The 26,449-nt window shown below is 45.0% G+C and overlaps 2 protein-coding genes across 17 annotated transcripts in view; one reads left to right on the top strand and one right to left on the bottom strand.

The window, feature by feature from the left end:
* PITPNM1 (phosphatidylinositol transfer protein membrane associated 1) overlaps positions 1-12,080 on the top strand; it is a 30,167-nt gene extending 18,087 nt beyond the window's left edge. For all 13 annotated transcript variants that reach the window (XM_083610197.1, XM_083610200.1, XM_083610202.1 and 10 more), the window contains 9 exons: positions 2,086-2,238; positions 4,101-4,249; positions 5,548-5,658; positions 7,797-7,913; positions 8,384-8,532; positions 9,278-9,427; positions 10,262-10,445; positions 10,636-10,764; positions 10,913-12,080. In XM_083610197.1, the coding sequence (XP_083466323.1) occupies positions 2,086-2,238; positions 4,101-4,249; positions 5,548-5,658; positions 7,797-7,913; positions 8,384-8,532; positions 9,278-9,427; positions 10,262-10,445; positions 10,636-10,764; positions 10,913-11,167 (1,397 nt within the window). In that variant the 3' untranslated portion in view covers positions 11,168-12,080. The remainder of the gene's footprint in view (positions 1-2,085; positions 2,239-4,100; positions 4,250-5,547; positions 5,659-7,796; positions 7,914-8,383; positions 8,533-9,277; positions 9,428-10,261; positions 10,446-10,635; positions 10,765-10,912) is intronic.
* Positions 12,081-13,362: 1,282 nt separating this feature from the next.
* LOC310744148 (B-lymphocyte antigen CD20-like) lies at positions 13,363-26,224 on the bottom strand. Of its 4 annotated transcripts, XM_083575118.1 has the most exons (9): positions 25,914-26,097; positions 24,606-24,726; positions 22,962-23,081; positions 21,077-21,133; positions 19,941-20,141; positions 18,483-18,557; positions 16,623-16,744; positions 16,089-16,136; positions 13,363-13,799 (listed from the first exon to the last, which is right to left on the bottom strand). In XM_083575118.1, exons 1-9 carry the CDS (start codon positions 25,946-25,948, stop codon positions 13,760-13,762), a joined length of 819 nt encoding a protein of 272 aa, XP_083431244.1. In that variant the 5' UTR covers positions 25,949-26,097; the 3' UTR covers positions 13,363-13,759. The 4 variants fall into 4 exon arrangements, with proteins under 4 accessions (XP_083431244.1, XP_083431245.1, XP_083431246.1 ...); XM_083575119.1 differs by lacking the exon at positions 16,089-16,136 and having other exon boundaries at positions 25,914-26,224; XM_083575120.1 differs by lacking the exon at positions 18,483-18,557 and having other exon boundaries at positions 25,914-26,105.
* Between the last annotated feature and the right edge of the window lie 225 nt (positions 26,225-26,449).

Raw genomic sequence — 26,449 nt, 5'->3', positions numbered from 1 at the left:
TGTTCATTTGTGTTGAAGAACGCCAGGCTGGATTTGCACGGGGGCAGTACTGGGGTGGTGGAAAAGTTATTTTTATTTTGAAATAAGGGGTGCCCTGGGTGGGTATCTGTTCTAGGGAGTGCTAGCATTCTGTGAAGACGTAAAGGAAGTCATGCATTCAGCCACGCACAGAATTTCAGCAGGTGCAACGGTTTGAAAGGCTGGGCAGCAATGGGACAAGTTGCGCCTGCCTTGGCCTAAAACTGTTTCAGAGCAGGATGGCTGGATGGTTTGAGACATAGTAGGGGAGGGTAACATTAATTTCAAGCATTTTACTCTGCTGCTCAGCCAAAAAGGCTCCCGGAACTGATCAGCGGTAAACAAGAGAGTCTCTGCCTGCAGGAAGGGCTGGCTTGCCACAAAGCAGGCTGAGGTGAGAGCAAGAGGCAGCAGCTGTTGTGGGAGCAGCAGCCGCAGCCCCTGGCTGTTCCTCCTGAGTCCTGCTTTCCACCTGTACGTCTGCTACAGGCGGTTTGAATGGCTGCTCCTACAGGACAGTTGAGGGATGGAAGGGCCCAATAGAGCTGGTTTCTCAGCGGAGCCAATGGTGCAGTCCCTGCTTCCCACTCCTTCCTTTGCAGCAGCCAGATGGAATGGCTCCATGTTCCCCTACACCAAATGCTCCCTGCAAATAGAAAACTAGCCTAAAAGCCCAGAAAAGGTGGGCTAGATCCTTTCTGTGCTGCATTGGTATTTGCATAGATTTTTGTATGTTTCATTTTTAAATGCATTTTTACATGGTCTGCAGTTTGAAGTGACACGACCCATTCTACGGCTTGTTCCCGCCTCATTTGACTGCATGCATAGACCCAGCCTTAGTCCTCATCCTCAGCATAAAAACATATTCTTCTACGAGTGGTGTGGTATACATGCCCATATATGGGTGGCCACCCCTGGCACAGCTAGTGTCTCGAAAGCTTCAACCGTTAGGCTCAAGGAGGAAGTGCCCCTCCCGCCTTGTAGGAGGGGAAGTTCCTCTGTTCTTTTTCAGACGCAAACCACACAAATTATGAACCTCTGTTCTCCTCCTGCTCTGAGAGCAGTAATATAATGAAGCATATAGGTTTTGTTCAGTCATTCCCCCCCCCTTTAAGCTTTGAATAATTTTGTTGTTCATCTGTGTTTGTATTATATGCTGGGAGCTATGCCTGTGATCATTCCACTTGTCAACCCCGCTTTGATTTAGCTGCCTACGAGATGGAGCTGAATCCTTCATGATTTATTTTTTTAAATATTCATGGAACAGGGCAAACAGGAATGTGAGAATTGGCAGGATTGAGCACTCAAATGACTGTAAATACACACACACACACACACACACACACACACACACACACACACTGTGCTGCTGCTCCTTCTGCTTGCCAATCCCCTGCCATGCCCACGCCTTCTCCTTGCTTATATTCCGCAGCCCCCTTTGTGCACACCCCCATGATGATATCTTTAAGACAAATAGAATCTGAATACCAAGCCTGTCAGCTTGTTCAGTCGCAGAAGGCGCTAAGTTCTGTTGGTGGGTGTTGTGTATGTATGGGTGTTTGCTAGTTAATAAAATACCTGTTCTGAATTAATACAACGAATCCGGAACTTCCATGTTAAAGACAACACATGGTACCAGGAGTGGCATACAATGTGTAGAGGTACTAAGGGATATTTGAGGGCTCTGCATCCTTTATTTCTGTCACATGAGGCAGCTGAAGAATGGAAGAGAGTGAAGTTTGAATATAGCAGGAAGGGAGAGACACCAAAAGGAGAAAAAAAGGGGCTGTTCTAAACAAGGGGAGAAGTTTAAGTAAAGGTGGGGATAGAGAGAGACACTGAGAGGAAAATGATGGGTTTAAACAACAGCAGAGGTTTTAGTAAAGCAGGGATGAAGCGACTTTGAGAGGGGGGGAATAGTGATTTTAAACAGTGGCAAGTCGGCATTTCTTCAGAGGCACAGTACTTGGAGGGCACCGCACATAAGACCAGTGGAAGTCTGGGAGGGATTGGGGGATGTGTTATAATTGCCATACTCACCTCTGTTTACCTTTCCATTTGGCCTAGCTGAGGCCTTGCAGAGTCACTCTTCCCTCTTCATGGATGAATTAGACCTTGTGACACCGCCCACTCCAACTAGTGCTTTTGGGGGTTTCTGGAAAGGGAATGAGGCAACCACGTGTGAGACTACTATAACCAGCACCAATGAAGTTGTGAAGAGTAAGTTACATGTTGCTTGTCCTCACCCCCCCCCCCCAATTTCTATGCAAACACAGTTAAATTTGGCTTTCTGTCTACTTTTCATCCAAGTGCATTTATGAGGCCATTTGAGGAGGGAAAGTTAGGACTTTTCTCTCCTTAATGTTTAAAAATCCGTGTTTGTTTTCTTGTTTTTTAAAATGATGCTCATTACTTTTTGCACCAGAAATTAATCAGCTCTTTCTGTTTTAAACACTGCAAACAGTTGATTCTAACAAAGTGTTACACACATCTGTTTGGTTGAAGTACTTGTAACATATTGCCTGTATGGTCACTAACAATCTGTGGGGGTGTCTTTCCTGTGCTCCCCTCATAACTTAAAATGTTGGTGCATAAAGCTCTTCCTTGATGCTCAGCAGCTCAAAAAGTGTATTAGGCCGGCTTTTCTGAATTAATGAACTGAAGATTCATCCTAACTGCAGATTCAGACTGGAACCCTGAACAATGTTTCTTGTGTCTGTGAGTCAAACGAGTTCATTTTGCAAGGATTGAATATTTGCTGTGCTGCCAAGAAAAGGCTTGTTCTTTGACTGGCCCACCCAAATTTGACATTGCTACCATAGCCTGGGCATATTGTGCCCTTTTGTGTCACTTGCGATCCCACATTCTGAACTGAAGTGCTTTCACACTCTTCTGGCTCTGCCAAGCCATTGAGTTAGTGCCTGACATACTAATAAACCCAAAATCTGAATTATAATGAACAAAGAGTAAAAGGCTGTATTCCTGTGCGCAGCCAGGCTGCTTAAATTCTAGTGAAGTAGAATTGAAAGAGCCCACTGAAATGAATGGAATTTAAAGATTACAGGCCAAGATAGTATTTGCATTTAATGTTCGGGGCTTCTTCTTTTTTAAAATGCAAATACAGTGGAATCAGCTCTCAAGGGAGTAGTTGATGATTGGCATTTGCTTTGTAGGGGAAATCCCAATTTCAGAGGAGGGTTTATTTTTAGGACTGCAGCAGTCGAGGAACAAGTTAAATTCACCTGCTGTGATCCCAATAATTATTTGTGCCCCAAACTGACCTGATTTCTGGTTTTTTTAAACAACAACAACAACAAACAAACAAACAAACAAACAAACAAACAAACAAACAAAGCTGCATGTTAAATGCAAAGATGAAACATGTACATAATAAAATATTTTGGCCCTTTGGAAACCTGTTCTCTCTGGTTTCCCCCCTGCATCCATTTCCTTCCCTTCCTTTGGGGGATGGGGGTGTTATCTAGGGGCAGAGGAATCTAGCACCATATCCCAAGCCCTGTTGTCTTGCTTTGGCCAGGGAAGAAGGTCTCTACAGGACAGTTCTTTTTATTTTATTGCTACACGAGCCCCAGGCTGGTGTCCTGAGGAGTGGGATTCTCAGGTCTTTGGCCCTCATGCCTGTCCTTGAAAACACCCTGTATCAAGGCTTTTCTCCTGCTACAGCAGTTCTCCTGCAGCAGTTCTTTGCCTGCCTGGGCATAGCTGGGACCTCTGTTGTGGCGCAGGCCCCCCCCTACCCCAAGAGCACTACTCCCCAGTAGCAGAAACCAGCAGAGAGGCCATCAACGTAGGCAGGCAGGGCTGTGCTCTTAGACTGTGAAGGACTGGTTGATGAGGCAGATGTTGCCATATCCCTAGCAGTGCCAGTGTTATTATTGTCTGGCGGATTTGAGGCCTCAGAGAATGTGATGAGTAGGACTTGTTTATTTGTTGGGGAGGAAATAAAGGTAACAGGAAATGGGCAGACAAAGTACAAGCAGCCGCATGAGTGTAGTTCACAGCTGAAGTGAGGAGACAAATGGGGCCACCCTAACAACAGTTTCTCTTCCCTCCGTGTCTAGTTCTGGATCGTTGGTGGGGTGCTAAACGCATTGACTACTCTCTCTATTGCCCCGAGGCATTGACGGCCTTCCCCACCATCACCCTCCCTCACCTTTTCCATGCCAGCTATTGGGAAAGTGCCGATGTGGCGGCTTTCATCCTGCGCCAGGTACCAGGGCTGTGGGCAGGTGGAAATGTCGCTATGCTGGGGAACAGGGTGTGGTGGGCTCTAATTGTTCCTCTAATGGGAAACTGGCATCTAAAAATAGGTTTGCGCAGTAGAGGGGAGGGGCATATAGGAGGAAACCTAACCCAGGCAGGGGACATGGGAGTAGAAATAGAGACTTGGGTGGATAAAATTTGCACAGGCACCTTTGGTCGTAGGTGAGTGCTACCTTGCATAGTTAAGTGCAACTGCGATGTAAATTTGGGAGTGGATGTGGATTTTGAGGAGGATTCTTTTCTTTCGGTACCTGGGTGGATTATGGAACAAAATATTGGATCAGCTGAACACTTTGCAAGGAGATCCTAACTGCTGGGTAAAGGCTTGTTTTGTTATGCAGAGCAAAACAGAGCACAGCCCCCATGTGCTAGGGGCAGGCATGGACTCCTGGTTTGGAGAAACCAAACCAAAAAAAACACAGGAGTTTGTAGGAGTGGCTCACCAGTCAAGCACAAGCTTCGCATGCAGAAGGTCTTGGGTTCGATCCCTGTCATCTCCTAGGTAGAAGGGATCAAATAATGGGAAAGACCTGTGAATGAGACCCTGAAGAGCTGCTGCCAGCCAGAGTGGACAACACTGGGCTAGATGGACTATTAGGCTAATGATATTTTCGTGTCACATGCCAGCAAATTCAGGTTAATAATAATAATAATAATAATAATAATAATAATACTTTATTATTTCTACCCCGTCCATCTGGCTGGGTTTTCCCAGCCACTCTGAGCGGCTTCCAACAAAATATTAAAATACAATAGTCCTTCAGATATTAAAAGCTTCCCTAAACAGGGCTGCCTTCAGATGTGCAATTAAAGGTTGTGCAATTAAAGCTGATTTGGAGCTCTTGTGCAACTTCCCCAAAGATCTGACTTTTTGCAATAAGGAAGGTGACAGGAAAATGTGCTGGAAAATGTATCACAATGTAGCCTACCCATCCCTGAAGCAAATTGGAGGAAAAGGCTCATTAAATAGCCTACACTGTGTATAACCTTCCTTCAAACTAATCAGGATGACTTCTCAGTCAGGATGCCATTTGGAAGTGCCCTTAGTATGCTCTGTTGCGAAGCAGCTAGAGGTTCACATTTTGAATCTATTTAGGAAGGAAATAACAGACAAAGGGAGCAATGAAACTGTCCACTTTAATCTGCCCAGTGTCTGTATATTATGATTGTGGCTGAAACTCTAGGAGTTGGTGCCTGTGAATGGCACTCCTGAAGCCTGGCCCTGATGTTCCTATGTGTTTGCAGGTGATTGAGACAGAGCAGCCCCAAGTGACAGAGAATGAGGAGAGTTCCATCTACAGCCCAGCATTTCCTCGTGAAAAGTGGCAGCGGAAACGAACACAAGTGAAGATCCGGGTATGGAGCTCTGTCCCCCACGGTGGCTACCTTGCCTCTAACTCACACGTGCAAGTGGGAAATGGGACTCTGGCTTGGGCTGGGGCACTGTGTCTTCAGGGAAAGGAATATGAGCTGATCCTATTCCTTCCACAGCTAATAGCCTTCAGGATAACTTCATGGATGCTACCATATCATCACAGCTGTTGACTCTCTTCCTGCCTCACCCTTTATCCTCCTCTGCCACTTGCCAAAAACATGGTTGCCGTTTTCATTCACAAACGAAATCACACAATTTTATGTAGAAACACATCTTTTTGCAAGATCCGTTTGGAGCATAAGATTTAGGTTTTCTTGCTTTAAAATTGAGGGTGGGGAGGACAACTTTATTAGCTTGTGCTGGTGGTGCTGTGGTCTAAACTACTGAGCTTCTTGGGCTTGCTGATTGGAAGGTTGGTGGTTCGAATCCCTGTGACGGGGTGAGCTCCCGTTGCTCTGTCCCAGCTCCTGCCAACCTAGCAGTTCAAAAGTATACCAGTGCAAATAGATAAATAGGAACCACTGCGTCGGGAAGGTAAACAGCGTTTCTGTGTGCTATGGCTCCTGTCACTGTGTTCCATGCTGGCCACATGACCTGGAAAGTGGTGGACAAAAGCTGGCTCCCTCGGCCTGGAAGCGAGATGAGTGCCGCACCCCATAGTCACCTTTGACTGGACTTAACTGCTTTCACAAACATCTGCCTGGCTTGTCATGTTAGGTGATGCTAATGAAGCCTTTGAACAACAAAGAGACGTCTCGTTGTTTTTTGCTCTAGGTCTAGGAGACAAATGCTGCTGCTCTTTTAAAGGTTCAGGTGCTGCTCCATGACAGTGTAGTGAGAAATAGGCAGGCACCTGTCTGGGTGGGGCTGAGATGGGTTTGGGTACTAGGACTTGGAGGAAGTACAGCAGCTCAGGGCTGTGTAGGTTGCAGAGCTAAATGCAAAACTCTAATAGCAGGTTGTAATGCATAATTCAGAACATGAATGTAGGTGGTATTTGAATGAAGTTTCCCTCAAGCAATTGTGATGATTTTGAAGGTTTGACAATTGTTCCAGGGAACAAGATCATTCAATAAGAAGCAAATACTCTTTTATGTTTGTTACTGCTTAAAACGTTTTTGTTTAGGCAAGCCTATCCAGACTTGTAGATGTTGACGTGCTTTAATTTATTTTACTGTTGGTTTTAATTACCTTACTGGTTGTAATTCAACATTGTGCTCTTCCAATTGTTCCATCTGGACCAGCATTTCAGCTTACCAGATGGAACAATCCCCATTTCCTCCCTCCATGTGTTGTTCTGGGCGTTCTATGAACTCCCTCCCAGAGCCAATTTGTGGGGGACGACACAGGGGTGAGGGGGGAAGCCGCACTGTAGAAGTCAAAATCCTTGTGTAGGGTTTCCACTGATGGCACTGGTTAGGTGAATCCTGCCTTCAACATTTTTAAATTGTTTTAACCGTTTTTTATTGGTTATTTTAATATTTCTTGTAAACCACTTAGATGTTTTACTGCAATCAAGTGGTATATAAATTGTGTTAAATAATAATTAAAAAAACACCTCACAGAGGAAGGGTGATTGCTGCCTTTTCCTGTCAAGTACAGTGTAAGGTGGTTTTGTTTTTAATATGGCAACCTCAACACAAGAAAAAATTGTGGTTTTTTGTTACTGGTTCCTACAAAGGCACTCCCACGTTGCCTAGAAGACACCCCAACCAGGGAAAAGGGCACTGTTCCCACAGCTGTATTTCTGATTCACTATGTAGGAATGCATGCAGAGCAGGGTGGGGAACCTGTATCCCTCCAGATGTTGTTGAACTCCAGGCAGCTCCCATCAGGCCCAGCTAGAACAACCAATGGCTAAGGAAGATGGGAGTTGTAGTCCCAACATTTGGAGGGCTGCAGGTTCTCCATCCTTGTTTTATAGGAGTCGATAGCCACCGTATGGTGAGATTTCCCTGCCCCCTCAAAAGCAATGTAAATTTCCTCTCATGAGTGCATGTTAGAATTGCTGCGTTCTCTAGCCAGCCCTGTTCTCTAGCCAGATCCAATTCCTGTGTTTTAATGTCCCCTTTTGCTGAGGTGAAATTAGTAAAAACCGCTTTACCCCTTTGGTTTACAGAATGTGACAGCAAACCACCGCGCCAGTGATGTCATCGTGTGTGAGGGGCGACCCCAGGTCTTCAGCGGGCGCTTCATGTATGGCCCGCTGGATGTGGTGACACTGACTGGGGAGAAGGTAACAAAAAGCGTAGCTACAAGGGGGTTCGGGGGCATTCTGAAGACATCAGCAGTAAAAGCAGTAGGGGGCAGCAGACCAGAATGGAGCAGGCCATATGGGTGAAAATTATGGAGGAGGAACAAGTACAGGCCACATGAGGGCCATGGGCCATGTCACAATGAGTCCTGAGGAGGCAGGGCATGGATATTTCCCACAGGGGCTGAGGAGCTGTAAGGAAAAGGGGATAAAATTAGTGTTAAATCAAAATGAAGCAGGGAACTTTCAGATGGGGTGTGTGGGATAAAGGATATGAACAGCACCTGCTGTCAGGAATTAAGGGGGAAATCATGCCTCTCCCCCTTCAGACTCGGAAAAGGTAATGACTCACCAACCCTTAGAGATTAGCTGAGCTTGGGGACAGGTAACGCAGTATAAGAGGATTGTGCAGTGAAGTGAACATTGCTGCTCCCCTTGATCTCTTCCCGAAGGTGGATATCTACATCATGGCACAGCCACTGTCAGGAAAATGGGTGCACTATGGCACAGAGGTGACAAGTGGGAGTGGCAGACTCTCCTATACCCTCCCTGAGGAGAAGATGCTGGGCATTGGCATGTACCCTGTCCGAATGGTAGTGAGGTGAGTGTGTGGTGAACCCTGCCCTGTGGTTGACCTTTTGGAGCAGAAATCCTGTCCTCAGTCCAGCCTGGCTTATGACCACAAGACCTCAAGGACGGCCTCTCTCCATATGAACCAACCTGGAACCTGTGGTCATCATCGGAGGCCCTTCTTCATGTGCCTCCTCAATGAGAGGTCCAGAGGGTGGCAACATGAGAACAGGCCTTTTCTGCAGTGGCTCCCCACTTGTGCAACGCTCTCCCCAGGGAGGGTCGGCTGGCGCCTTCGTTACATATATTTAGGCAACAAGCAAAAACATTCCTCTTGTCCCAGGCCTTTGGCTAATTAAACCATCTATGGCCTTTTAAACTGGTGTGTGTGTGTGTGTGTGTTGTTTATCACTATGTTATGTATTTTTGTGTCTTTATATTGTCAACCACCCAATGATCCTTGAATGAAGGGTGTTATAGCAATTTAATAATAATAATAGAGATTCTGATTCTGGGACCAAGTGGATCACCATTTGTTCCTGGCAGAGGCCTTATACATGGTTCACATTGGTAGGATGTCTCATTTGCCATAGCTGAACTGCTTGACCTGCCCCTTCCTTGGTTTTCTGAAGCTGTAGGGAGAAGCCCCACCAGCCTTCTGGGGTCAGCCATCTCTGTCCCTGTGCAGGGTCTTTGAGTGTGGTGGCCATGCGCTGGCGATTCTGAGAGGAGGGGCACTTGCTGGTGGGTTTCCTTCATTGTGCTTCTCTCCACAGGGGTGACCACACCTATGCCGAGTGCTTCCTAACTGTGGTAGCAAAGTCTACACCTTGTGTTGTTTTTAGTATTGATGGCTCCTTCACGGCCAGTGTCTCTATTATGGGCAGCGACCCCAAGGTGCGCGCTGGTGCTGTTGATGTAGTAAGGTAGGTAATAGCCCTTTTTGGGGACTCCATACCTTTCCCTGACCTGGTTGTCACTTCCCCCTTTCCTATTGACTTTGAAGTGTGTGGGGGGTGGGTGTTGATGATATTCTCTCCACAACTCTGTCTCCTGTTGGACTTATTTATAAATTTCTTCAAAATTCACTTTATCACAATTCATCAAGAATTTTGAGCTGCAGAGACTGGTATGTGAATGCTCAGCAGAGTAAAAAATCAAACTTGCCAACATTCATGTCCCCCACCACCCTCCTTGAGTCTGCTTAACTGTGGAAGTTCAGTTTTCTCAGCAGAGTGAAAATGTGTAAAATAAATTTAAAATCTTAACTCTTCAAGACGTAATAAAAGCTTGAAGCACCAATTATGGAAACAACTCTGCTCTCTCCCCCCCCCATAGTCATCTATATATCTCAATGCCAAAATGCAGTCAAGGTGGATTTATTGAAGAAGGTTTTGTCGGATGACTGGATTTTATTTTGATACTCACATTTGGCTAAACTAGAGTTGATGTCTGATAGGTGAAGAAGTTTATAAGGAGATATTTCTGCAGATCACATTGGCTGCATCCCCTCAAAATGCATCTGGTACAGAGAGCAACTTTACTCTTAACAACCACCTTGTTGTACAAAAGGAAATCACTTTTTCATGCAGCAAACAACATGGGAAGTGGACAGGGCTACTATTAACTTGACATTAAAAAAATGGAGAGAGATTAGTCTTGCACCCCAGAAGGCACCCTGAATGAATGAATGAATGAATGAATGAATGAATGAGCCACCCAACTGCCACAAATACAGTAATCCGTCTTTGCCCCTTTAGGCATTGGCAGGACTCCGGTTACATGATCATCTACGTGACGGGGCGTCCAGACATGCAAAAGCACCGTGTGGTGGCCTGGCTTACCCAGCATAACTTCCCCCATGGGGCTGTCTCTTTCTGTGACGGCCTCACGCATGACCCTCTTCGACAGAAGGCTGCCTTTCTACAGGGCCTTCAGCAGGAGGTACATAAACGTTCACCGAGGGTTCAGATATAATTAGATATAATTGTGGGAAGGGCTGCAGCACAGCTGAGAGAGGCCCATGTGTGTGGCTCTGACACACCTTGCAGTGCCTCTGAGTGCAGTGGAAAGAGCGCCACAGGAGAAAAAGTGTGGGAGAGAAGTCACCGATGTCTTCATCCATTTATTGCAGGCAGAGGTGACTATAGTGGCTGGCTATGGATCCACCAAGGATATTTCAGTCTACAGTTCTCTAGGGCTTCCCGCATCTCAAATCTACATTGTGGGCCGGGCTGTGAAAAAACTGCAAAGCCAGTGCCAGGTATGGAGTTTTGTTTCCCAAAAAGCGTTGCCTAAGTTGCAGACTGGGGGTTCCTCAGGCTCTGAGGCCTACAGAGCTTGTTGCTCCCTCAGGGAGGGGAGGTGAAGAACAGAGCAAGCGTCAGCTGCGTTCTCCTTTCTCCTTGCAGTTCCTGTCAGACGGCTACGTGGCACACCTGGCACAGCTGGAAGCGTCATCTCTTGCCCACTCGCCGAAGGGAACGACAAGGCCCACGCTGGGCAAAGGCAGCTACGGCTGCCCTGCTCCCGTCGACTTCCTGCGCAAGCAGAGCCAGCTGCTGCGTTCGAGGGGGCAGAGTCAGGCCGAGCGAGAGGGGCAAGGGAACGCCCAGCCCCGAGCCAAGACGCGCAGCGTTAGCCTGAAGTTAGAGAGTGAGGAGTGAGCCCGCCGTGGGGTAGTCTCTGCATTTTCTGACTCGCAGTGGCTGGTGCCAGGGCTGGGCCTGTGAGAGGCCACGGTTGTGAGAGAAAGGGGCCAAGAATACTAGGTATGGTTGGTCAGGGGGAAGAGTGAGAGAGGGGGCTCTGCCCAGCAGAGGCCGCAAGCTGGCATACAGTGCCACAAGGATACGGAGGAGAGAACTTCTATATAATCCCAGAGATTGCTTCCATTCCCATTAGTTCCAACTCCTGCCTGTTCTGTTTTGTGGTCTCTTCTGACCTGCAGTTCAGCCAGTGTCCCTCAAGTCATACCCTCTGGGGATTATGGGGTGGGGGGGGGAAGGGACAAATGGGGGTGGGGATGTTCATATTACCCTGACTTAAAAGTGTGCTACGTTGCTTGTGAATTGATTGTTCACATTCCTCCCCCTTTTCAAATTATTGAGGTCTGGGATATATAGTATTCCACTCTCCCCATTTGATGCCACGTGAGGCAGTAGTGGGTCCAGCCCCAACCATCTCCCAGGTCTTCCTTTTTCCCTCTGTGGCTAAGGTTAGGGTGGGTGGTTAGGGAAATATATACATCAGGGATCCCAGCTGCCCCTTTCCTGCAGAGGTTGAGCGCCTTGCTCCAGTCCCTAGTGCCGTTTCTCAGTCCAATCCTGCCTGTGCCCCGGTCTTTGGGTGTCTGCATGATACTGCCCTCCTGTGCATGTATTGTGTCCAGTGTGAGAGCACAGGATAGCCATGAATAAGGATGAATCCATACTTCCTTTCTGACAAAGGAGGGCTTGGTATTTATTTCATTGTGTCAGAATTGCCGGGAAGTCGAATCCTGTTTTGGAGGATTTGTGGGGGTTTTACATTTATCTTTAAATGTGTTATAAAACTGAACAAATAAAATAAAATCAAAAATCGAAGAGTGAATGTGTGTTTTGAGGTAGCAGTTGAGGGATGGGTTAGTTTGGTACAGTTATGTGCCACCCGCATCTCCGAGCGGTGTGGGATATCAGCCTTTATTCTCCCAATGACTCCCATCCAGCCATCTCTGCTGAGCTGGCCTGGCTTCTTAGCAGAAACTAAATGGGGGAGGGGGCATGTTCAGCATAGTTTAATCAAAATTTGATTAATTTTAACATTCACTAAATCCAAGAATTTTGGGTCACTCTGGTACCCAGCACTTATAACAGTACACTCTTAGATTTGAGGGGTGGGGGCAGGCTTGACAGCTGATGCGTACACAAGGCCAGTTGCAAAGTCACACCATGAGTGAAGGACCTGCTCTGACAACTGCTCTGTGGGTCTTGATCTTAAGGATACTGATCAAGCTAAATCCTAGAAGAAAGTGTCAAGGTAGGACATTTTATTTTATCTGGTGCTGGAGTGACTTCAAAGCAATCCATTAAAATCTATTGCAGCCTTGGATAATTATAAAAAATAATAAACAATGTCATCACTTTTTTTAAAAAATAATAATCTATGGCTGTCTAATAGGATGGCCCCTCTGGAATTTGTCACACACACACAAATTTGTAAATATGTCTGTGCTTGGCTACCCAGAGCTTAAATACATGGCGTTTCACACACCTTTTCAAACACATGCATTTGGAGAGATTCTCTAACTTGGCAGAGAGAGAGAGAGTACTTGAAATACAGGTCAAACTGTATCAATACAGGACATAGCATTTTACATTAAAATACGGGGCAATCCTGTATTATACAAGACAGGTGGCAACTCTAAAGGTAAAAAAAAGGTAAAGGACCCTGGACAGTTAAGTCCAGTCAAAGGCGACTATGGGGTTGTGGCTCTCATCTCGCTTTCAGGCCAAGGTGTTTGTCCACAAATAGCTTTCTGGGTCATGTGGCCAGCATGACTAAACCACTTCTGGTGCAACGAAACACTGTGACAGAAACCAGAGCGCATGGAAACGCCGTTTATCTTCCTGCCACAGCAGTACCTATTTATCTATACTTGCCTCGGTATGTTTTCGAACTGCTAAGTTGGCAGGAGCTGGAACAGAGCAATGGGAGCTCACCCCATTGTGGGGGTTCGAACCTCCGAACTTCTGATTGGCAAGCCCAAGAGGCTCAGTGGTTTAGACCACAGTGCCACCTGCAACCTACTTACAACTGAACCCCAGGCACTATTACATGGTACTGAAGAGATGCAACGGTGATTTACTGTCTTTCACAACCATTTTCTAACAATTTGCTTTATTAGCAGCGTAAGGCACTAGAAAGCCATACAGCTCTAATTTTTCCATAACAGCACAATACAGTAGAAATAAGGGAAGTCCAGGTTTCTAAAGAACACAAGAAAGAAAACCTACGTCCAGCCTCCCTGTTCTCTCTCCTCTGCCTCCACAGTGTTCTTAGAGCAAAAGGCAGCCATCTTTCAAGGTGGTTTGCACTGCTTTATTGGTGCATCAGTGATAAATAATAATGGATATGGCAGATCAAGATGGCAGATAATGATAAATACTGTGAATTCTTAATGTAGCCACACATTACAAAAACCAAAAACAAAATGCTTGAAACCTTACAATCAAACATCAACAAAGCAAAAAAGAGTGGTGACGATTAAAAATCCAACTTTATCCAGTATGTGGCTCATAACCGGCAGCATAGCGGGGCCTACAGACAGAGAAAGAAGAAAGAAATGTGTAAGAGGGTATCAAATGGATGTGGGGGTGGGGATAAGAGTCCTGGGTTTTGGTGGAAAAAACAAAATGGAAGCAATGAAATAAAATATACAGTATAGGGGAAGGCAATAACTCAGCGGTAGAGCACATGCTTTGCAATCCAAAGGTTCCAAGATGAATCCCCAGCATATGCAGGTAGGACTGGGAAGGATCTGAGTGTGAAACCCCAGACAGCTACAGCACGTCAGTGTAGGGTGGGCAGACTTCAGGCTTGTTAGAATGGTTTTGTTTTTCTACTAGATCTACCAGTCGGATCGAGATATGAAACACTCAACTGTTAGAATTAAAGAGCACGAGGGCCTGACATTCTGAGCCTAGTTATTTGTTTCCAGTACCAAAACTGAACTGAGCTCATAGTCATTCACATAAGAGTCCATTACTGGTTCTCTTTTATCACTGCAGCAGCCTAACGTACTTAGATGGGGAGAAATAGTTTTGTTGCTGCTATTATACAACTGGGAGTCAGAAACCTTGCCAATCGCCCAGAGATCTACCAGTAGATTCTGATCTGCCTTGGTGGGCATCCCTGCTATAGACATTCCTGGACCAACAGAGGCATCAATGGTATGACTCTACCATTGTAACTTCTTACATGCTGGTTCCAGGTTTTGAGGGGCTCTTGGGCAAGTTGCCCACAGTAGGCCCTTGACTTGGCCACCCCACCCCATTCCCCTGCCTTCTTCCTCTGGGGTTAAGCTCCTGCTCCTGCCTCATGTCTCAGCTCTTTTATTTAAAGTGTGGGAATTTGCAGTCAAACAACCAGCAATCTTGGAGCTACTTAATGCATGAAGGGGTTAAGAGCACAGAATTGTATTCCTAGACCCAATTAGGTCTCTGGTGAAGAAAGAAGTGAAGCTTCTTTCTTCACTCTCTTCCACCATATGAAGCCAACTCCCATGGATGAATAACCAAGGTTAACCCTAACTTGATGCCATTGGTCACTTGAGAGAGGAATGTATGGAGAGAAGAGCAACCTCTCTAGCCAGGAATGGAAAACCCTGTGACACAAACTATGTGTTTCAGTCTCATAGGAGAGCCAAAAGGGTTGTTTGTTTCAGATGTAACAAAGAGGGACATATACCCAAATTTTGTAAGCTCTCAAACCAGCAAAATCCCTTTCATTTAAGTGACCAAGTCAAAATAAAGGGAACAAGGAAAAACTTTTTTTTCTGCATGAGGAGAATGTAACTGTAAACAGTTGTGATTCAAAATTAAACAGATGGATAATTGATTCTGGATGTTCTTCACATATGAGTTATGATTAAGACTTCTTTGGAAACATTGACAATATTAATCTGTGGATAACAATATTCAAATTGCAAATGGTGTAAGCATGAAGATATGTGGTACAGGTTTAGGAACCTTAAACTGCAAGCTAAGCAATTGGTTGAAATAAAACTGATTGAATTGCAACATGATCTGTGTGTCCACCTCAGACAGAAAAGGTTTCCTTATACAATCTGGGAATGGTAAATGCCAAGTAACCTAAAATGGCAAATTATATGCTGAAGCATGTTTGATTAATGGTGTCTACAAGACTAATCTGCCAGAACTGTGTACTGCAAATGTGGCACACATGCACCAGAAGGATGAAGCAGATCCAGAACTCTGGCACAGAAGGTTTGGTCATAGAGACACCAAGGCCATTGTGGAACTGCAACGCAAGGAACTTGAAACAGGGATGAAGGTAAACCTCAAATCTTCTTTCCCTCCATGTCTTGAACAGAGAAGCACCAGAGTGCTAGATATAGTCTCAACATATGTGTGTGGTCCAATTATTATTCCCTTCCTAGGGAAGAATAAGTACTATTTTTGCTGGATGATTTCTCAAGGTCATTGTGTGGTACACTTTCTAAAGGGGAAAAGTAAAACACTGCAGGTGTTCAGAAAATACACCATCATGGTGAGCAATAAGAAACAGGAAGGAAGAGGAGCAGTGTGGTCAGGAGGCTCTGGAGGAGGAATAGACAATGTAAATGTTGTTGAACAATAACGCCCATCATCCCTGACCAGTGGCCATGTTGCGCTGATGGGAGTTGGAGTGCAACCACAATGGAGAGCTGCAAGTTCCCCATCCTTGGTGTAGAGACTGATAGAGCCACCCTCCCACCCACCCAGTGCACATAGGGCTTGGCAGGTGCCCAACAATTTGGGCCCTGCCTCAACTCTTATTCATAACGGAGAATGAGCTCCACTTCCTTCACTCTTGCAAAGGACTCACCAGTCTGTATGTGTGTTTCCAGGGATGCTTTCAGGAAGCTGTGAGTATCTACAAAATGAAGGTTCAAACGTTAACGCGACGCAAGGGTGACCCAAGTTTTGTTCATCATGAGATTGCTAATTTCCCCTTTTTAAACTGGCCCTGCTCCTGTCCCCTTAACAACATCCTGATAACACAGAAAAGAAGCAGGTGGAACTTTGCCATCTACAGAGAGATACACATACGGGGGTGGGGGTGGGGACAAGAACTCAGAAAGCATCTGCTTGGAGCAGAATGCACAGCTCCCCTCTGATGCATCACCCAGGGCTTGCAAAACAAAATAGCTCCCCGTGTTGCTTAGGACTGGAAGTTGAAGGCTGGATTTATCTTCTAGTTCAGGCTTCCTCAATCTTGGCCCTCCAGATGTTTTTGGCCTACAACTCCCATGATCCCTAGCTAGCAGGACCAGTGGTCAGGGATGATGGGAATTGTAGTCTCAAAACTTCTGGAGGGCCGAGGTTGAGGAAGCCTGTTCTAGTTTGACAGGATCCTCACCTGTTTGCTTCTGTTGCAGTGTACTGTGGTGGGTCAGGAACTCCGTCTGCATAGCGTGGCTGTGGGAGTGATGTCAACGCAACATTTTGTTCTTCATTGTCTGATCTGTGCTTCTTTTTGTCCTGAAAGAAAATGTGCCACCCATCAGTTTCCATGCCTGTTCGTTCTCCCTTCACCACTGCTCCCCGGGTGTTTGAATTGCTATTTACCAGCCACACACGCTCCCAGTTAGCAAACCCGAGTATTTTTCCTTTCACCCTAACTATTGTGGTTCTCTGCAAAGCCACAGGATTGAGACAAGTGAACCAACCTAAAAAATGGAGGGCAGTGACCTCAATGTGCCCTTGTTTCCTACTTTTGCTGCATTGATCTTGTAAAATTTGTGCAACTAGGGTCAGAGCTTGGTTTGCCCCTTTCCCTAGCACTAAATAAGTTGGAGTTCTTGTTGTTAAATATACCAAGAAAAAAGCACACTAAGCTTTTTCCCCTAGCACAGCATTTCCCTACTCCAGCTGTGTACCTCCTCTTACGTCATGTGGGATCCACATAAGTGAAAACTTCAACTCTGGGCCAAGGCTTGGATAGAACTCCAGATTTGCAACTGCCCTGCCCAACCATTTCCCTCTTCTAGTTGGAGGCTGTTACTTGGTGCTTGCGCTCTGGGGAAGCTACCTCATTTGGTCCATCTAAATCCGTGGCTCCCAATGTGCCCCACAGGGGGGCAAATAGATTTTTAAGGGGGGCAATTCGAGAATGAGTTATTAACAGTTAATGGCCCTTTAAGCTTCCTCCATGTGAATAGGACTTCACTTTTTGAATAATAAGAATAATATGTCACCGGAGGGGGGGATCAAAATATTAGAGATGCTTAGGTGGGGCATAGCCAAAAAAAGGTTGGGAACCACTGATCTAGATAAGTGTCTGCACTAACTGGCAGTGGCTCTCCAAGGGTCTCTGGCAGGAGTCTTTTCCAGTCCTACTGGAAGATGTTGAGATGTTGAATCTGGGGCCTCCTGAAGGCAAGGAAGATGCTCTGCCACTGAACTATAGCCCTTCCCAAGGGGGTTTCCAAGGGGTGCCCCTAGAAAGGATTATTTCTTCTGGGATAAGACATGTAGAACTATAACTGGTTTCTCTCATTGGCATAGTCCTCCTTGCTCGCTCACTTCTGCTGAGAGGGTGATTTTAAGAAGATGGGCAAAGATTTCCAGCTGTCAAATCACTGGAGAACAGCAACAACAAAGCAACATTCCTCCCCAATTGTTGAAATGAAGGTGGTGGGGAATATGTGGCTATCCAGAAGTTGTATGGGGAAGGACTGTGAAAGCAGCTTCTGGTACTCAAAACAAACTCTTGGGTTCAGAATGATGGCTTTAATTCTCAGTCTTTTGCACCTGGCTTTGTTTGCTGGATCTTGGAATTACATTAAAACAACAACACAGATCCTGCAAGTCTGAAGTCCTCCCCTGTTAAGCCCCATGTATGAAAACACCCTCATGCCAGCTTTGCATTGTGTTGCAGGGGTTCTAACAACAACAACAACAACAACAACAACAACAACAACAATTATTATTATTATTATTATTATTATTATTATTATTAATACCTCGCCCATCTAGCTGGGTTTCCCACTTGTTCCATGTTCTGTGAATATAACCATTTCATACCTACATGCCATCATGGGAGACTAAAGTCATCAGGTGATAAACATGAATGTGTGAATTCAGCCTAGTGAGCCTAGTAAGCCAGTCTTGTTTTGCAGGCCACTTAGCACACCACTAAATAAATATACAAGAAAAGGACAGGAGGCAGAACACTCTCTTATATTTTTGCTTATATTATGAGCTACTGGATCCTCACCCTGCTATTGCAGAGAACCGAAAAAGTAGTTGTAGCCTCGAGGAAAGAGAAGAAAAGCATCACACACAGAATTCCCTGCAAAAAACAACAACCAGCCAGTTAAAAATATCAAACATTAATGCAAGGAGAATGATCTCATTCTCAGCTTTAGGGTGACACTCACACAAGAAGCTTTGTGCAGGAGAATACAACACAAGGAATTTAAGATTAAGTCACTTTCAGAGCTCAGAATAACAGTCCTATAACAATATATTCTATATTTTGTCCAATCAAGGGCTTATCCACACTTCTGCGTATTATCCCATGTCTATAAAGCATGGGTCCAAGAGGTTTTCCACTTGTCCTGTGCTTTCTAGGCATGGGTCTGACCGCTTTCTTGTTTGCCCCACAGTTTTCCCTGGGAAAACTTTCTCTTTACTGCTTAATTGGAGCAAACAGCACTTGGTTGAAAATCTGATTGCCGCTTGTTCCTATTCAGCAGTAAAGAGTGTATTCTCCCAGGGGAAAGCTGAGGGGCAAACAGAAGTGTGGATGAGCCCTAATATTAGGTTTTTTACTTGCTTGACATCCAGCAAGTCATAAATGACATCAACCATTTATGATTGACACCAGTCATAAATCTCCCCCTGCAAAAGTCTCAACACTAGAGGAAGTGAGGAGATCTATGCCACAAGAGTGGGGTTGCCTTTCTCTCCATCCTGCCTTTTCAACTCTGTGTATGCTTGGTGGTCTGTTTAAGTTCAACTACCTTGCCTGGTGCTGGTGGATCTGTATCAAAGGGAAAGGAATAATGGGGAGAGGAGAAGGTGTGAGGAGGAGGAGGGCAAGAGGATCAGTGGGACCGGATGCAGGAGGGTCAAAGAGAGGTCAGGATGGGTCACCAGTGGCCCTTAGGATGTGTGTAGCGCTGTGTAAAGCTGTAGAGGCCAGCCTCTCTCTCCAGGCACTTAAAGGATTGAGACACAGGGCCAAACTGGATGTGATGGGTAGCCACATTTGTCGCCACACAGTCTATCCCATTCAAATATAATGCAGAGGGTGAGAAGGGAATTGCTATTTTCATTGCAGCAGCAGCAGCAAGGAGATGAATTCTATCCCTCTCCCCTCCTAACCTCCCCATGAACATTTTCTCAGGCACTTCTCTCCAGCCCACCTTCACCACCGTGTGAACAGAACTTGGTGCTCTGCTGCTACCTGTCTCATCCCTTTAAAATATTCTGGCCTACCACTCCTAGTAGCTCTAGGTGGCTGGATTTAGCCCCCTGTTTGGTTTCCTGCCTTGGCATTGTTGAGAGGCACTCTGGGAAATTTAAAGGTATGGCATTGGTTGGCATGCTGTTGCCACAGTGACGTAAGCCTGGGAGGGCCAACTAACAGAGGAAGGGAACCACCAAAGAACACCTGGACCAGGGCCTCCTTAAACCTGGAACTAGCCTTGTATGGAATCCAGTAACTTACCATTTCATATGCCCCAGTGGTCTTGCAATAGTTTGAAATATTAGGAATTTGTGGAAGAAGAAATTTGGATACAAAGTGAGATGTCTCCGTAACTGCAGAAAAGTTTCTCTCTCTATTTTTTATTACATCAGTCAGCAAAAGACACATTCCAGCGATTGCACCGAGGCCACTAAGAGTGTTAAAGAGGTAACTGAATGCTCCCTGGAAGAGAAAGAGAAAGTTTTGCTTAATTAATTTATGGGTTGGGTGGGGATATGGGTGAGACGGGGAGAATGACCTTGGGAACCAAACCTGACCCTCGCCTTTGCCAGCTCTGACTATGGGAGCATGAGGGAGGGGATTGATTCTGGTAAGAATGAGGCACCCTACATACTGTTGCTTGTCTAAGCGGCTTTCAGAACATCAAAGACCCAGCAGAAATGCAAAATGTGGGAGATTCAGGGTTACAGAGTTATAGACGGTTCCAGTAACATATCACGTCATGCAGGAAAAAAACAGGGCAAGTATAGGGGACAACTAGTATAAATTAACCTAGCCAAAGCAGCCACCAAGCCACCAGAGGAATGTGTGGAAAAGCTCATGGGGCCATTTCCTGTAAACCACAGCAATCTGTCAATCAGTTGATGTCACTTGGAATAGCGTTTGGCATCATCTAAAGGGTGGGTTCCACTCTCCATCCTACTTGGTTTGGCCGCACGCATTAATTATGTCTGAGGGACTAGTATGTGCAATTGATCCCTGAGAAAAAGGAGCTCGATTTGGTTGTGTGGGGGAATCCCCTGCAGGGAGTTCCCTTGCATACCCACAGCCTGCAGAAAGCAGGATTGAACCCATCCCAGTGCTGCGTGAAGAGTTCAATCCTGCTTGCTATCTTCCCCCACATCTGTAGCCCAACTTTGACAGATGGGTGTGACCAGCCACCTGTCAATCAACTGGCATCTTTTGGCCATGAGATGATTGATGGGTGGGTGTCATGGTTGGCGGGATGTAGGTGACAAAGATCTGGCTTCCCAGGCCAAAAAAGTTTACCTAATTCTGGGCTATGGAAACAAACGGTACCTTTTCATCTGATTGTCCTGGATTGTTGGTTGTTTTAACAATTAAAAACACACCAGGGTTAAGTCACATCAACCTACCAGACCTGCAACTGATTTTCTTGTCGCTGCTGATGAAAGGCATCCTGAAATTAAGAACTGGAGAGAGAGAAACCGAAAATAGTAGACAGTAAGAAGTATGTTACTTACATTACCAGGCTCTTTAAAACAGAAACAAACAAAAACCGCCCTCCATTTAGACCAGTGGTGTCCAAACTTTTTTCAAAGAGGGCCAGATTTGATGAAGTGAAGGGCCATGAGGGCCCACCAAAGTTGTTGATTAAACCAACCGGTGGGCCGGATTAGGCCCCTGAAATGGACTTTGGACATGCCTGACTTAGACATTTCTACATATTTAATACCATTCAACACTGCCTTTCCACCCAATTTTGGGTCAAGTGCAACACAATCCTATGCATGCCTACTCAGAAGTAACTCGCAGTACGCTTCAAAATACCCTGTTAAATATTCACTTTGCATGAAGGGTTTCAGAAGAAAAGGAATGTGTTTGGAATGGTGGCAAGTGTGACCTGGTTTTATACCATTCTGGGACAAAACCATTTTAAAAATATCTACACTCATAACATCTCATTTTTCTTTTTCTTTTAGCAATATGAAAATTTGCTTCATTATTAATCAAGCTATACTTTTCAAAGGGCTTTACCTCAGTTTTCTCATTGAGTCTTATGACAGTCCTGTGAGGCAAAGGCATTAGTATTCCTAATTAATTGATGGGGGACAGAGGATGCCTCGAGGCTGTCAGTATTTTGTGAGAGTGATTCTATCGCATACCAGAACTTTTAAGTTTGGGCACTGAAAGTGGAAAGCTGTGCTGCCTAGTGCGATACCCACTTTTGCTGTTTGGAAACTGATGAAGAAATTCACTGAAATGTTTGGGATGAACAAACGACTCGCGAGGAAGACATGTAAACACTCTGCAAGCATGTCAGGGTGAACCTGGGATTGTCATTGTTATCCAACAACTGGTGTATGCCAGTGTTTCTCAAACATTGGTTTGGGACCCACCAGCGGGTCTTGGGCCACTTTCATGGGGGCCTCTTTTTTCTATGGAGAAACAGCCAGTTGAATGAAATAAAAGAGTGAAATAAATTGTTGTTCTTGAGAATAACTGAGAATAGAAAGGAAGAGCATAAAAAGGGGAAACTGTTATAGGTGGAAGAACTGGGTGTTAAAGGGTCGGGGATCAAAAAAATAGGAGAAATCAGGTACAAATGGAGTGTGAAAGGAGAACAGGAGAATATATTACAGGAGATGGATAAAATACTTTGAGGGTCACACAGGGGTGTGTGAAGGGAGAAGTATATCAGAAAGAGGAGTATATCAGAAAAAGAGCTCCAGAGCCAATGTATGTACTTATCTTGAGGAAAGATGATCTATGGAACTGCTTGCCACAATGCTGTGACAAAGAATGCAGCAATTTCCAAAGATGGATCTGATATCAGTAGAAAATGTTAGTAACTGTCATGGGTGTAGCCAGGATTTTTGTTAAGGGGATGGACAGGCCTTTTGTTGCGGGGGGCGGGGGGAGCTCAGCTATGCATTTTTATTGATTTTTATCCATGGGGGGGGGGGAAGCTGTCCCTCCCTGCCCACCTTTGGCTATGTCCATGGTAACTGCTGATTATGCCAAGCTCTCCCTGTATTGGCCGCCATCTTGTGAATGGTTTTCTGAATGGTGGACCTCAATAGCTTTTAGCCATCTCAAGTAGGCCCTGGAAAGTTTAAAAACCCCTGCTGGCATAAGCAAATCAGGATGAATGCTCAATAAATAATTGCTTGAAGGGGTGATGAATTATTTGTCCCCCAAAAGGAATTTGACACAGACAACACTATTCTATAGCCACACTCTCTTCAAGCAAACATGATGTTGCGATGAATCAACAACAATACTATTCATTCTACTTACAAGGGCACCCCCCCAGAAGGGATACCAGACAGTCATGATCCATGTGTCACAATCCTTTGATGAAAAGAGCAAAATGCCTCCAAGACCAAGATGTATCAGAGCAATAACCACCTGCATAGCCTTTAGGAAGATGACAAAATTAGAAAAAGATTAAATAAAACAGCTTGCTTAGAGACCATGTCATATGCACACCATTAACTGAACTTCACAAGCTCCATATAATCCATATTGTCCTCCTCAAAACTACAGCACTATCATAAAATCACAAATGACTATACAGTATAGAACAGTGGGGGGAACCTTTCCACATTGATGGAACTGTGAGAATATGTAGAATTTAATAAACGAAAGCTACCACCAGTGTTTCAAAGGGAAGGGCATATTCAGTGTTCTTTTCCCTCTCATTCTCTATTACAACACACACCAGAATCTAAATAGCCTTAATGAAATGAAATTGTCTTTAAATCTCAGCACAACACACATGAGAGTTCAAGTTGATTAATCATACAGTTAAATCTACGAAAGAGACACCTCACTACAAAGCTTTCTCAGCAGAAGGAGAACCTACTGTTTCTTAAAAATTGATTTATACTCTTCTTCTGCCACCTTCAGAAGGAAAAAGGAAAGTCTCCTGGCAGAGCGCTCTGGATTGAGATTGAGTTTGAGACTTGGAGTGTGGCCCTTATCTGCAGCCAGAAGGAGGAAAATTGCAATCCATCTAAGGCTGGATCTACACCCACATTTTAAACATTATTAAACATTCAGTTCACTTTAATTTAGACATGAAGGCGTTGGTTTCCTTTTCCACAAGGTCTACCTGGTTTTTGGAAGGGGGTAGCTCTGCAATGCTCTCTGGTGTCACATTTTAATAACACATTATTAATGTTTTAAAAGAACGTCATATGGCTATACGCAGTGCTTTTTTTTCTTAAAAAATGTTTAGGGGTACTCTCATTTTGACTCAAGAAAACCACCATTTTATAGTTCAAATCGGGAAAAATAAATACAGTAAATGGACACAAGTACAAAGATTCACAAAATGTTTAGGGGTATGTGTAACCCTGCGTCCCATCAGAAAAAAGCACTGGCTATACGGTTATCAGAAACTCATTTTTAGTGTTAGTGTTCAGAGCATAGATCCGCCCTAAGAGAAGAAGGATGGTGCTAAACAGGCCCAGGGATCCCACACAGATACAGAAATTAAACAAGCACCCTCTGCAAAAAATTGGGGAAACCAAAATTGAGAAAAAATGCTGGGAATCCTTCTGCCCTTGATGGAACTACTAGTTCCTTGGTTAGCATACCGTTTTATAGACCGTATCTTACATTGGCCCAAGAGGGTGAATCTGGAAAGGAAGGGTCATAGCTCAGTGGTAGAGCTCAAACACTGCCTGCTGGAAGTCCCAGGCTCAATCCCCCAGCAGCTCCAGTCAGGGCTGGAAAAGACTAGAGAGCTACTGCCCCTCCGTGTAGACAATACTGAGCCTGATGGATCAATAGACACAGTGCAAGGCAGCTTCTTATGTTCCTGAGATGATGTTTGTATAGATTTTTCTATGGTGTATTGCACCCATACGCCACATTCACAGCCTTCCCTTTAGCTTAGCCCAAGCATACAGGTGTTTAGGGAAAATGCAATCTTACCCCCAGAGCATCATTTTCCTCTGTGAGTTTCTTCTGTCCTGCACCAACATGGCTTGGAGGGACAACCACCACAACGTTGCCAGGGTAAGGTGCTTGTGGAGCCAGCCTGTATTGATCCATTCTGCAGATAAATCAATACTGAGAAATTATGGCTGCATTGTTGCATGCACTTTGATCCTTTCTGCAGGAGGGCTCTTCGTTGCTGCTTAGGCATTGCCTCCACTCAGAATAAGTTATTAAAATGTAAAATTAAACGAGATAGCCTAGCAAAAGCACTTATACCAACAGGTGGCCAGGTTGAGGCCACATGAAAGCAGTTTTAAAAGCTTCTTGATATCATATATTCCAGTGCAATTGTATTACAGCATGCTGCTGAGGAGTGAAAAATACGCCACCCTTTCACCTGCCTTCTGGCGTCAAGGGGATGGCTTATTCTAGCCAAAGCTAAGCACATTTTAAAGTTAATCACATGCTCTGTTAAGGCTGCACCCACAACTTTGTGGGTGGTTCTCTAGGTACACACTGCTAAGTTTCCTCTAGCAGATACACCGTCTGTTCCCACCCAACTTCCTGTGAAATAAATTCACTGTAAATGGTCTATCGTGGGACCAGAGCCACTGTAAGACATTGCTGTCCCCAATTCCTATTTCTGTCCAAGGAAGAAACCATGGCCAATTGCATCCAAAGTTGCAGAGAGACTGAGAAGCAGGAGCAAAGTCCCACTTCCTTTGTCTTCCACACTCTGAAGGCCTCCTGAAGCTGTACTATTCTTCCATCTCATCAAAATCGCTTCCTGCTCATTTCCTCCTTATACTTCCTAGCATTTAAAAAGTGATACCCTATAGCTTTTGATATAGGTTAAGAATGGAATGGAAGCGACAGCATTTTATGAGATAAAAATAAGTCAGGCTTTTTCTCCTGGTTGCAGAAAAGAAGCCGTCTGAGAACACACTGATCCATTTCAAACTGTGTGTGTTTTATAGCACTAAAGATTCAGAAAAAGCATTATTTTGCTTTCCAGAACAGTAGCTCAACAGTATTGTTCTGTTGTAATAATACAAAATAACTGTATAGTTCTTTGAGAGCAACACTCTCAAACCCACTTACTTACTTCCAAGAAAACATGCATAGGATTCAGCCTTTTAATGCAATACAGCACTGGTTAATCCAGAACACTTGTGATCCACTTGGAAGCCTATATTGGCATTAAATTAATATATCATCATTATCACCATCTCTGACACTGCCTATGCAGCTGCATTTGATGTATCAATGTGGAGTCACCCTTGCTTGCCCAAACATTCTTACCGTGGATAGAAAAGAGAGCCAGGTGTAGTCTCCATAGATGGCACTTCTGCTTCGAGCTGACTGAGGAGTGGCTGTGGTGAAAGGGATACTGTGTTTGGGAACTGCAGAAGAATGAAGAGCAGGCCTGAAGAACGGAGCTACGCAGCTACATCCTTTTCAGACTTAGCTTCCTCCCCTTAGCTAGCGCATAGCCAATTACGTTGTGGTTATATGTGGTCACCTGATTTCTGAGAAATGTCAGCAAGCAAATAAGAGAATTTCGGTTTCTAGAAACCGAAAGAAAAGGCATTTGACGAGGTGAAACACAACGTGTTTTCAGCAGCGCCCTAAATACCCCATCTAACTTGCCAGTGCCAAGATCTCCCCAGGACAACCCAACCTCTGAGGGGTGTTGCACAACACCCCAATCTCCCAGTGGTGCAAGATTCCAGAGGGTTCGAGGCAGTCTCAGCCATGGTCCATGTTTTCTTTTGGAAATGAGGCACAATGGAGACTGTGGTGTCTTTCTGAGGCTCACAGCATTAACACTCCAAGAG

Source organism: Podarcis filfolensis, assembly GCF_964270895.1.
Source record: "Podarcis filfolensis genome assembly, chromosome: 1".
NCBI classification, from domain to species: Eukaryota; Metazoa; Chordata; class Lepidosauria; order Squamata; family Lacertidae; genus Podarcis; species Podarcis filfolensis.
Note: the sequence above shows the minus strand (reverse complement) of the source record. Positions and strands in the feature narration are given on the sequence as shown.